The 11,440-nt window shown below is 46.8% G+C and overlaps 1 protein-coding gene across 2 annotated transcripts; it reads right to left on the bottom strand.

Annotated features, from left to right (window-relative positions):
- Positions 1–8,650: 8,650 nt before the first annotated feature.
- LOC131402825 (ral guanine nucleotide dissociation stimulator-like) lies at positions 8,651–11,198 on the bottom strand. 2 transcript variants are annotated; one of them, XM_058537347.1, is made up of 5 exons: positions 11,132–11,198; positions 10,634–10,708; positions 9,537–9,658; positions 9,235–9,335; positions 8,651–8,946 (listed from the first exon to the last, which is right to left on the bottom strand). In XM_058537347.1, the coding sequence occupies exons 1-5, from the start codon at positions 11,168–11,170 to the stop codon at positions 8,804–8,806; spliced, it is 480 nt and encodes a 159-aa protein (XP_058393330.1). In that variant the 5' UTR covers positions 11,171–11,198; the 3' UTR covers positions 8,651–8,803. The 2 variants fall into 2 exon arrangements, with proteins under 2 accessions (XP_058393330.1, XP_058393331.1); XM_058537348.1 differs by having other exon boundaries at positions 8,651–8,928.
- Positions 11,199–11,440: the final 242 nt, after the last annotated feature.

The raw sequence follows: 11,440 nt of genomic DNA, 5'->3' as shown, positions 1-11,440 counted from the left end.
GAGTCAAAAAGGATCGGATAAATGAAAATATTATTAGAAAAAATAAGCTGAAATAGATTGCTTTGCAATTTACAAAGCAGTTTCTCATACTTTGTTTCATTTAATCTCTAGAGAATGCTTTTCAGGGTATTATTACCACTGACTCTGAAGGAGTAACTGACTTGCCCCGAATCACACCACATTAAATAACACAATTAGAGTGGAAACATCATTTCGAGTATAAATCCCACATGATATTTTGTTTTCCCTTCATAATATCATCCGTCCTCTCAAGAAAGTGATGAAATAATGCTGATTCATAGGAACTTAGTCTTAAAGAGACATACTCTCAGATGATAAACACTATGTCTTTGAAACAGGGGTGTTGCGAGAAGAAACATGGGACCCATGCTTTCTGGGTTTTCAAGTCCATACTTAGAGTTCTGGGAAAGAGTAAAAGAAGGGAAAGGGTGAAAAATAGTCCAGAATGAAAAATGCTTGACGTATATGTAACTTTATTGATCACCTCAAGATTCTCTTTTTGTTTATGGTCTGTGTCACCCTACTAGAATATAAATGCTCTTAGGGTAGATCACTGCTATCTTGCAGCAAATGGTAGGGACTGAGTAAATATTTATTAAAGGAATGAAAGTGGCCTTGAATACATCTGCTCTTGACTCACCAGAGAACAGCCCCATACTAGGCAAATGGCATCATTAGTATAATTTTAAAAATCATGTCCTCATTAACTCGTAACCATGGATTCAAGGCTCCCATTTATTTCATACTTTCGAAGTACAGAAGAATTCTGGTGTATTAGGGAATGTATCCACAGCCTTGCTGTAAAATAAAGCAAGACTTTTTGGCCCATTGATTGCTGGTTCCAGCAGGGCCCATCTCTATACTTACCTCTAAACAATTAACTATAGGTTTATTATCCCAATGAACAGCAATTTGGTATGGAACCTGTTTTATCAGTGTCATGCAAAAGTAGACATTTGATATGTCTTTAAGTGGTGATATGGATAATAATGTTGATGCAGAAGAAGACAACTAAAAATTCTCTCTGATCTTTGTTAAGTGTATCTGGGTGAAGGGTATCTTGGAATCACTGGATTTCAGACCTCAAAAAGACTCATCCAACTCTTCATGTTACAGGTGAAGAAAATGAGGTCTAAAGATGTTAAGAGATTTGACCAGGACTAATTCCTGGGACTAGAGAGAGATCCTCTGATTCTCAGCTGGCCACATTGTCATAGCATCTCCAGCTCCAAACAGCCAAGAGAAGCAAGGCTGTTGATTTCTAGGTAGAAGTGATTCCCCTGCACGTTTTTACTTTCTCTCTCTTAGATGCCTGCTCTGCCCTGACAAGGAATTTATCTGATGTTTACGCTACACTTAAGAAGAGGAAAATGCTCCTGGCAAACATTATTGTGATTCGGTGTGGCACTGGAGAGCGCAGTCATGAAAAAATGAGAATCAAAAGAATAAGAGGTAAATAATATTAGAGAAGAAGAGAAAATCTATTATTTGAGTGGGACATAACTTATAAAGTTTACAACTGGTAAATAAGTTGAGTAATGTGAAAGGAAGCTAGATTCCTATATGAAACATCAAAAATACTGTTATATGAGCAAGAATTAGTTTAAGCACAAAGGAAAAGAAAGGGTGAGTCCACTGTATCCTCCTGACCTGGGACGCCCATAGTTTCCTGCCCTTGGACATTAGAGGTGCTGGTTCTCAGGCCTTCAGACTTCAGCTGAGTTATACCACCAGCTTTTCTGGTTCTCCAGCTTGCAGATGGCAGATTGTGGGACTTCTCTGCCTCCATATTCCTGTAATACATCTCCACATCTCTATGTTTATATATATTCTATTTCTATTTCTCTAGACAACCGTGACTAATACACGTGGATGACAAAGTCCATAGTAGGTGCACAGAGAGGAACTTTCGCAAAGCAAAGGAGGCTCCCCCACCCCACAGGAGAAAGCAACTCATCCTATCCTGGCAGCATGCATCAGCACATGCACGCGCGCACACACACACACACAAACACAGCTAACCTTAGAAATGTACTCAAGCTCAAACTCTCTCTCTCTGCCCTATAGGTCATCGCAGTCGTTATTTCCACATGGCATGTTATAAATTCTTTGCAGTTTATTATGTCTTTCCTCGCGTTAAGACTAGGTCAAACAGGGGCGGTGAGTCTGTTTAGCTTTTTTGTAGATCACAGGTTTTACACCAGAGTTTTGCATGTAGTAGGTGCTCTATAAATAGAACGACCAAATAGTTTTCTCTCCAAACTGGAACATATTGAGGAATGAAAAGGGTAGTATTAATAATTATGATAGGACAACAGGAAAAATATCTGCTGAAGACAGAAATTGAGGATTTAAAAGGTAAGGTGAACTGATCAGTTTTACATTTTAAACAGATCACTGTAACTAGAATCTCGTAGGCTGATTACAGGGAGAGAGGATTTGGAAATCTTAAGCTGTAATTGCCAATTTATTGCAGTATACCAGAAAAACTTGATATCTTTGCATAAATGTAGTTAAGTGGATGGGTTTAAAATATTTCAGGAAGTGAACTTCTAGTATTTGAATTAGATAGGTAGGTAGGTAGTTAGGTAGGTAGGTAGATAGATAGATAGACAGATATAATATACGAGCTCTTTTTGTGTGCCAAGCCATATGAGAACACTGTTGAGGGAAACATCTAGAAAATCTACATTAGTCATGTCTATATGGAGTATCCCATTTAGTGAGAACTGAATATTGAAAGAAAGAGATGATGCACATATAAGTAAAGTAGAAAAAAATATCAACAAAGAGGAAAAATGGAGTTTTGTAATTTAGGTTGCTAGAGCAGGAGAGTTCACTGTGTGGGAATGGTATTTTGTGTCATTTCGGAAAGGTGATTAGAAATGATTCAAAAGTGAAGAATCTGTAGGAGGATACAGGAGGGTGGATGGATGGGTCATTGATATGAATGTGGGGTGGCAGAGTGTCCAGAATGACACTCAGGGACAGACAGGATATTAGCACAAACAAGTGAATTTGGGAACGCTGAGAGAGAAGCGAATTATTTGGGAAAGTGTTTTTTTCAATTTGGAACCTGGACACTGTGAGTCGAGTCATCGCTGATGGGCTGAGTGGGCAGGTTGATATTTGGGTCTGGGGGGCAGAGTCAGATCTGTGCTGATTCTTTGAACATTTTTAGCTCATTAGTGGTATTTGAAGCCAGTGAAATGGATATGATTGCCTAGTAGGAGGGTGCAGGTGGACAGCAGATGTCAGAGCAGGGCTGACTTCTGGGAAGCATCAGGCATTGTGGGTTGGTTATAAAGAGAAGCCAACAAGTGACTCAGGAAGTTTGGAGCAGGAGAAGGACAGTGTAGCACTGGTGGATCCCAAGGACAAATGAGCTTTCTAAAGGAACTTGAAGGCCGCAAAGTCACATGCTACTGCAGGACATGTCAGACAAATAATGAAAAGGCCACATTGGAATAGTAAGAGCCGTGACCTGTGAGCTAAGCAAGAGAAGCATCCACAGAAGGGGGACATGGGATCGGTTGCCAGTGTGGAAACAGAGGCATTGGGATGTAAGTGAACTTTTCACAAGGAGTCCCTGGCAGGAGGAGGAGAGGGAGGACATCGAGGGTGAGGGGCATTAGGAACAATGGATGAGGGATTGGTTTGTAGATGGTAGAGATTTGTGCATATTTGAAACATGAGGCATGATCCCAGTAGGGAGGTGATTGAAAGTACTGCGAATATTGAAAGCATGAGGTCATTGAAATGGAAAGATGAGATGAAAATCAGAATGGTTTTAGCTAAGAAAGAAATATATCTGTATAAAACAACAGAAATGGTGTGATAAATGAATTGCTTATGCGGAAAATTTCTAGATCTGATGACTAGAGTGTGAAATAGTTCTTGTGTGGTGGTTAACAATTTGTCTGTGAGATATGAAGTAGGTCAAGAGAAAATAGTTTTATGGAACTCAAGAAATGGAAAGAAATTAACAGAGCATTCAGGAAGCGTTAGAGAATGCATGGAGGCCCATTGGGTGCTGCTGATTCTCTGTTGGGACCCCCAGGCTCCTCGTGTGCTCTCTCTTCAGCGGTGATCCTCAGTGCAGGTGTCAACATGGCATGGCAGGAATTTGGAATCATCCAAAGTCAGAGGCTTGCAGGGCAGATATGAGGAGAGTAAAGAATTAGGGAGCGTTGTCAGTGGGTTATTGAAATGATGGACCACAGAATCCAAGATTAATAGGGAGGAGTAGGAAGAGAGAAGGAAGAGAGCCTTGTTAAGATACTCTAACTGGAGTAATCTATTTTCTTAAAGAATGGTTGTATACGGTAGAGTTCTTTGTGTAAAAACTAGAAATGTGGAAATTTGTGGTGAGAATGTGGTGTTTCTGAGTTACTGATTTACAAGCAGGAGAATTTTGGGTGAAAACAGGCTCTGGGTGTGGAAGTGAGTATCTAAGGGTGGAAGAGTGCGTGATTTCATTAGAGATGGGACACTCAAAGGAGTTATGGAGTCCTTGGATCTCTGTGTCCCAATAACGTAGGTTACAGGGTACCAGCATGTGTATAGTTGTCAATGATAGAGAAGGGAAGAGAATAACATCCTTAAGCAAGACGGAGGAGGCAAGTTGGTCTGGATTTGCACTGATAGTGACACATCAGCTTGATAGTGTCCCAGAATCCCGTTCTCAACGTCTGATGCCTATATCAGCAGCATCAACATCAGCTGGGAACGTCTTAGAAATGAAAATTCTCCGTTGCCTCCCCAGACCTACTTGGGTTGAGTTCCAGCAATCTGAGTTATAAAAACTCTGCAATGATTGTAATGGACAGTATGATTTGAGACACATTTCTCCAGGGAGAGAAAGAGGGTGCAATATCCAAATGAGCTGCGAACATTCTCCATGGATGGTAGTCTTCATCCTCCTCTTTGTTCCAATTTTGCATTTTATTCTGTTTTTAAAGAGAAAGCTCAAAAAATATGTCCTAACTTCATAGTAGAAACAATGAGACCATGAAACTAAAACCAAGTAGAAAACTGAAGTTCTATGCAGTCTGAAGGCTGAGCAGCTGTATATTCCAGAGGTCAGTTACTAGAATCGCTTCCCATCCTGGCAGTGAGGTCATGTGCAGTCAATGGGAGGAGACCTTGGAGAATCCCCAGCAAGTCTGTGGATACAGGAGACTGCAGGGACTCCAGGCCTGCAGCAGTGAAGGAGAACTCTTAAGTCCTTTGGATTCACAAATACCTTAAAAACAGTTGCACTGGGGGGTCCAGGTGAATCCCTGGGCCGTGGCTGAAGCTGAGGGGTCTGCACACCAGCCCTGAGCCCACCCCTGGCCAGTGTCCATATTGGGCAGAGATGAGTCCTGGTTTGGGTCTGGGTCTCTCATAGCCCCTCTGCAGGCAACGAGCATCTTTTGGAGATATCAGGAGACAGACACAGAAAGCGAAGAAAAGCATGGGAGGGAGTGACTGTGGCCTCGAGGACAGACGAGATTGCCCGGGAGGCAGAGAGAGCAAGGAGCCAAGAAAGGCATCCTGAAAACACAGTGAGAAAAGCAACATGGGTGCTGAAGAAAAAGAGAGGGATGTGGTTGAGAAATTCCCCATGAGACAGGCTTGACTCTCACAGCATCTCTTTGTAACGTCCGTCGTGATCTTTACCTTTCATGATAACATCAATTTTTATTTACCATGATTTTTCTTCCTTTTTATATTAAAATTGATAGGATAATCGATGCTGAGGAATTAGTGTTTTGAACTTATATCTGTTTTTTCATTGAGTGTTAACTCAATGAAGAGATGATACCTACTTGAATGAGATTTATCTTTTAATATATATTAAATCTGATTCCATAAATTATTCTGATTTTGCATGTAATTTTTTTTTTTTTTTAGCTGAGGGAGATTCACCCTGAGCTAACATTTGTTGCCAATCTTCCTCTACTTAGTATGTGGGTCACCGCCACAGCATAGCTGCTGAGTGTTGTAGGTCCACACCTGTGAACAGAACGTGGGCTGCCAAAGCAGAGCTTGCCAAACTTAACCACTAGGCCAGGGGCCAGAACTATGATTTTGCATCTAATTTTAACATAAAATCCATCAATCTTTCTCTTCTTTGTCACATGTTAATTCAGACATAGGTCATTTCTGTATCATGAATTAAGTATCTCTTGTTTGTTACCTGGCAAACCTGTGTAGCTTTGATTTTGGAATCTTAAAAATGAGCATACCCCCTGGGGGCATTATTTTCCCCGTAGAGAACCTTGGCAGCAGACTCATTGCCTTCCTTCCCACACTAGATCCAGAGTCGTGGAAATGTGTTCGCCTTGCACACAGCACAGAGCACATAGGAATTACTCCACAAACATGTGGTAAGTGAACAGTTGGTGGCATCATCAGGTCATTCACAGAACGAGACTGAGAGAGAGCTTCCTTAGGTCAGGAAGGAGAAGCATTCCTTTATATTTTCAATCAATGTTTTAATTTGTAACATTGTAATGTGAACACCGAGTATACTATTTGTATCAAAATTGTGTTCTGAAAGTTTTCAAAAATCTCTAAATCTCAGAGTAGAGGAAAATCAACCTCTGTGAACCTGTCACTTGCTTCAAAAATTATCAACTCGTATACCATCTGGCTTCGTTTATCCTCACACCCACCCCGCTAGAGTTAACCAGCTGAGATGACTGAGAGCACATCATTTCAGCTATAAATATTTTCAGTTTCTCTTACAGATAAGGGATTTTTTGAACACAAACACACTAATGTTATCACACACAAAAATAAAAGTGTCATTCCTATAATCAACTATCTGGTCAGTATCCAAAGTCCCCCAGTTTTCTCAAGATGATTTCCTGGTTTTGCATTTTATTGGAGTCAGGATCTTTAAAAAACCCTTTTTTTGCAATTGCTTGATGTGTTTCTGAAGTGGCTTTTACTCTCTTACTAGTTCATGCATCTTGATGTTTGGGTGGGATATGCCTGTGTGTGTTTACATGTCTACACCGAGGTGTGAATTCTTTCTTTCCTGGATGGCAGTGCCCTGGCAGGAAGGGCCTGTGCTGTGGGAACCAGGATTTCTACTCTGCATCTGGCTGAACTGAAAAGGCGTCCCTGGGTGACACTTGCAGCCTTCAGAAAGGAGGGGGAAGAAGTACCAAGGAATTCAAGACAATGGCCCTTGTCTTACAGGGTGTTTCCAGGGCATGATGTTCAAAATGCCGGGTGGTAACCCTTTAGCTCCTAGTCGTAGGGTGGATTCTGGGTGTGAGCTCAGAGTAGTGTCTGTTTACCACCCATGTGGGAAGCGTTTCAGTATTTTAATTGGTAAGTTTGTGTCTGTTGTGTCTGTGTTGTCTAAGATGGGTTGCATTCCCCTGCTGGACCCACTCCTATACCTGCCCCTCTCGTGCCTCATCTTTCAAAACTCCCAACAGGCAAGTTTCACATCCCTGTAACACACATCCACATAACCACAGCACAGACTGGGGAAAAGAACACAGTCATCCCAGGGGCTACGTGCTCTATGCGCTCAGGCCCAGCTGCCCCTTTGGGACAAGTCAGTAACAACACGACTGAGTGTGTAAACTAGTGACTGTCTGAGACCATGGACCTCAGAACACCAAGGTCCCAGATGTCACCCTAGGCAGCAATGGACAGTGTGGGTCATTCAGTGGCCAGGATTAAGGTCTATTATCTTGGCAAACCAGAGGTCACCCCGATCCATCAGGCCCAGCCAGGGAGGAATGGCCACGATGTACCTGACAGAGAGGCTGGGGGCCTTCTACGGAATTTCTGCCCAAAAAGAATCATATAAGGAAATGCGGGGATGCTGGAAATCCTAGTTCACAGGGAGTGGCGAGGTTTATGGAAGAAAGTCCTGTTGTAGGTTTAAAAGCTGCCTCATGAATCTTTTCCTCTGGATATGAAACAAGTGGGAAAAGGACTTCCATGGCATGGGCCAGGATCCCAGGAGGATTCCAATCTAGGCGAAGGGTGAACAGGGAGCCCTAGAGGCGGCCTGATGGGGATGTCCTGTCGGCCCTTAGTTCATCAGCACATGGTCTTCCTCTGGCCTTGTCTTTTCCACATGCAAACTTTTATCTTTTTACATTTTTTCCTCATTTAGTGTTGATGCAAATCTAGAGACTGATTAGAAAACGGTAACTTCCAATAGTTGGTCAAAAGAAACCTCAATGGGAGAAGCAGAAAACATCCTTCTTCCTGGAAAGCTGTAGAAAGACAGCCGCTGCCCTGGGGAAGGACATGGTCCTGGCAAGTGGTATTTGAAAGACATCTACATTTCAGTGGTTGTTGCTCTGCCTGGGAAAGTCCCTCCAACCTCTACATCCAGGGAGATCTGAGGGGCTGTCTCTGCTCCTGGCCCAGGTGAACCACACTGAAATGCACCTGTCCTCTGAGGAAGGGGGACTTGAGGGTGTCATTCAGTAGCCAGGGAGGGGACTGGCCGTCCTCCCTTCTCCCACATACCATAAGCTCTGACCATACATGAGTTCTTAATTCAAGGCGGAATGTGAGATTCTGTGTCTCATTTACATGAGCATAAGCAGTGAAAGAACCACACCACAACACCCAGGCTGTGACAGAAACAGAACTTACTGCAACATTCAAATCTGATATTTACTCTTAAACATATACTAATGCTCCTCCTCAATGGATAAACAGTCCCTGGGGTGCAGATGTCAGGGATTTGGAGGGGGGTCGTGCCCTCCGCCTGGGGCTTTAGGGGAAACCAGGGAAAGTCTTCAGATGTCCTCCTTCACTTGGGGTGGGGGGGGAAGAGCTGACCCGGTGCACCCCGAGGGTCCCAGTGGCCCTGCTGCTCAGGAGGAGCTGCACTTGTGGTCTCCAGAGGGTTATGGCTCCTTGCCAAGGGCACGGTGGCTGAAGAGAAGAAACAGACTATTTTGGGGAACCTTCCTGAGATTCACGGCACACCTCCCTGCCCCACAACACTCTTATCCAAACCCTGTGCCGAGTGCTCAGTCCATCAACAGCACCTCGTTTGTCCCTGATGGGGGAGGCATCATTTAGCATCACTCATTTAAGAGGAGGCAACCGAGTCCCAGAGAGGAGAGGGGAGCGGCCTGTCCCAGGCCTGGCCAGCACTGGAGCTGGGATCCAGGCCCATGCTTAGCCCGAAGCTGTACTGAGCCCCTGGATTCAGTCGCTGCTGCTCCTGACACTCACTCGGCCCTGAACTGGAGGATGTCCGGTTCCTCTTTCTCCTGAAGAGCCGCATTTTGCTCGTCTTCTGGTGTGTGGGCTCCAGCCGGCAGGAGAGGCAGTAGCTACAGGACAGAGTGGCCTGTGAGCTACCAGGAGCCGCACCTCAGGTGTCCCTCCCAGAGCCTGCCAGCAGCTGAGTCCCGGTGCCCCATGGGTCACCACGCAATGAGATCTGGGGCTGATCAGGGAGCCAGGCCCCACGCTCTGCAGCCGGCCGGCCGAGAGAGTCTGGCCTGCCCTCACCCAACTCCTGTGCCCCTCACCTCTCATCAACACTGAGGGGCTCCATCGCCTGGAACCAGGCCCCAAATCGCTCCTCGGGATTCAGGTCATATTCACTTGCAGCCTGCTGGAGCAGCTGGATCTTCCTAATGACTTTGTATTTCTGGGAGGAAGGACAGGATGCAGACAGGTCCCGGGTGGGGAACCCTGCCAGGGACTTGTGCGGAGTGAGGATCTGGTCTGGGGTCTGTGCTCACTCGGGAACCCTCCTTCCTTCCCACTCCATTCAGGACTTGCCTGTCCTCACAGTTGGCTTGAATTAGTTCCTCATCCAGGAAGGTGTCCTTGATGCCAGCCCCTCCCGCACCCGCCAACGTGATGGGATTCCCAGCTTTGTAGCATCTAACTGTCCCAACAAATATAAGACCCGAGGGATGAGGACACGTGACATCTTGCCACGGGAGGTCTGTGATTTCCACTTCCCCACCCTCCCCACAGCTGCTGACCTCACGCCATTTCTGGAAGTTGACCAGATTTCCCTGGAAGGGAGACAGCCAATGTCCATCAGTAACGGCCCCCTAAGCCCATAACCAGCCCCCATCCCACCCCTTCTCAGGCTGCAGGAATGTCAGGGCCCAGCAGAGGGCAGACCTTCCACAAAGAGAACTTGACACTGGGCCAGGCTCTGGGCTCCAGAGCAGGAGGGACAGGGGAGCTGAAGCCAGAGACCTTGCAGCCCACCCATTTCTGATGACAGACGGGAAGACTGAGGCCTCAGGCAAAAAGGGACAGCTGGACCACAGATGTGCTTCCTCACTTGCAGGGGCTGATGGCACTCCCCCAGGAGCAGGGCCCAAGGGGGAGGCTGAATCCAGCTCAGACACAGCCTCCTGCAGCTTTGCAGGCAGGCAGCTATGAGCTTCACTAGTCCTGAGAGCCTGGTAGGGGGCTTACGCGGAGCCTACATTCACGCATCACTAAGACGGGCCTGACTCTGACTCCCTAGCTCCCAGGGGTGGCCATGATGCTCTCATGAGAGGAGGTTTGCCAGGTACAGAGAGCTCAGGGCCCAGTGCAAGGCTCTCGCCTCCCAAACCACAGGATCCTGCTCCCTGGCCCCACCTCCAGGCTCACTCACTTGTAGATCATCCTCCATCCCAATGTCCAGCAGTTTCAGGTGATTGAGGAACGTGCCCAGGAAGGGGACGACACCCTGTGAAATCAGGGTGGGAGTGGGGATGAGTCCCAGCTCTCAGGTGCCCCCATGGACCCTCCCCCAAATCCCTTCACCCCAGCCTCCTGCCCACCGCAGACTCCCACAGAGAGCAGCCTAGGACCCTCAGCAGCCTCCCCCCTGTTGCACCCTCCAGGACCACCCAACGTCCCCCGTCAGCTACCAGGGGCGGCTTTTGGCAAATCCCAGGGTGTGCGGTCCCTGCCACTCCCCCCGCAAATCCATCTTGCGCCCAGCCATTCCAGGCCTCCTCCTGGTCACTTCCAGGGCAGGCATTTCAGGCTCTGGGGCTCCAGGAGCTGGGCTGGAGGAGGAGGGACCCCTCTCTTGGGGAGGCCTCCAGCCGTGAGGGGTGAGACCCCCTCCTCTGACACCTGGACCCTCCCCCTCAGGCCCCCTCACCTGCTGCTGCTGCCTCTCCTGGGCTCCCTGGGGGTCCATCTCTTGGGTGGCCCTCACAGATGACACCTCCTGCAGGGTCAAGGACAGGCTCAGGGAGGCCATGCTACCTTCCCCGTGTCTCCCCGGCCCCTGATCCTGGACCCTGGACATCTGATGTCTATGGCGGCTCCCATTCCAGAGTGATCTGATTCTAGATCACTCCCAGCTCCAACACTCCCTCCTCTGTGCCCTCAGGCCTGCCTAGGCCCCTAAGCCTCTCTCCTCCTCAAGAAAGTGTGAGGAGGACTCCCATGCCTCCCAGGGTCCCCT

This window comes from Diceros bicornis, unplaced genomic scaffold (assembly GCF_020826845.1).
Source record: "Diceros bicornis minor isolate mBicDic1 unplaced genomic scaffold, mDicBic1.mat.cur scaffold_283_ctg1, whole genome shotgun sequence".
Taxonomy (NCBI): domain Eukaryota; kingdom Metazoa; phylum Chordata; class Mammalia; order Perissodactyla; family Rhinocerotidae; genus Diceros; species Diceros bicornis.
Note: the sequence above shows the minus strand (reverse complement) of the source record. Positions and strands in the feature narration are given on the sequence as shown.

Bases quoted from the DNA above. Each gene is read 5' to 3' on its own strand.
- LOC131402825 (XM_058537347.1), bottom strand. From the start codon at position 11,170: ATGGACCCCCAGGGAGCCCAGGAGAGGCAGCAGCAGCAG. The intron at 10,709-11,131 runs GTGAGGGGGCCT...CTGATTTCACAG, and splicing joins AGGAGAGGCAGCAGCAGCAG to GGTGTCGTCCCCTTCCTGGG. The intron at 9,336-9,536 runs GTGAGGGGCACA...TCTGTCCTGTAG, and splicing joins CCCCTCAGTGTTGATGAGAG to CTACTGCCTCTCCTGCCGGC.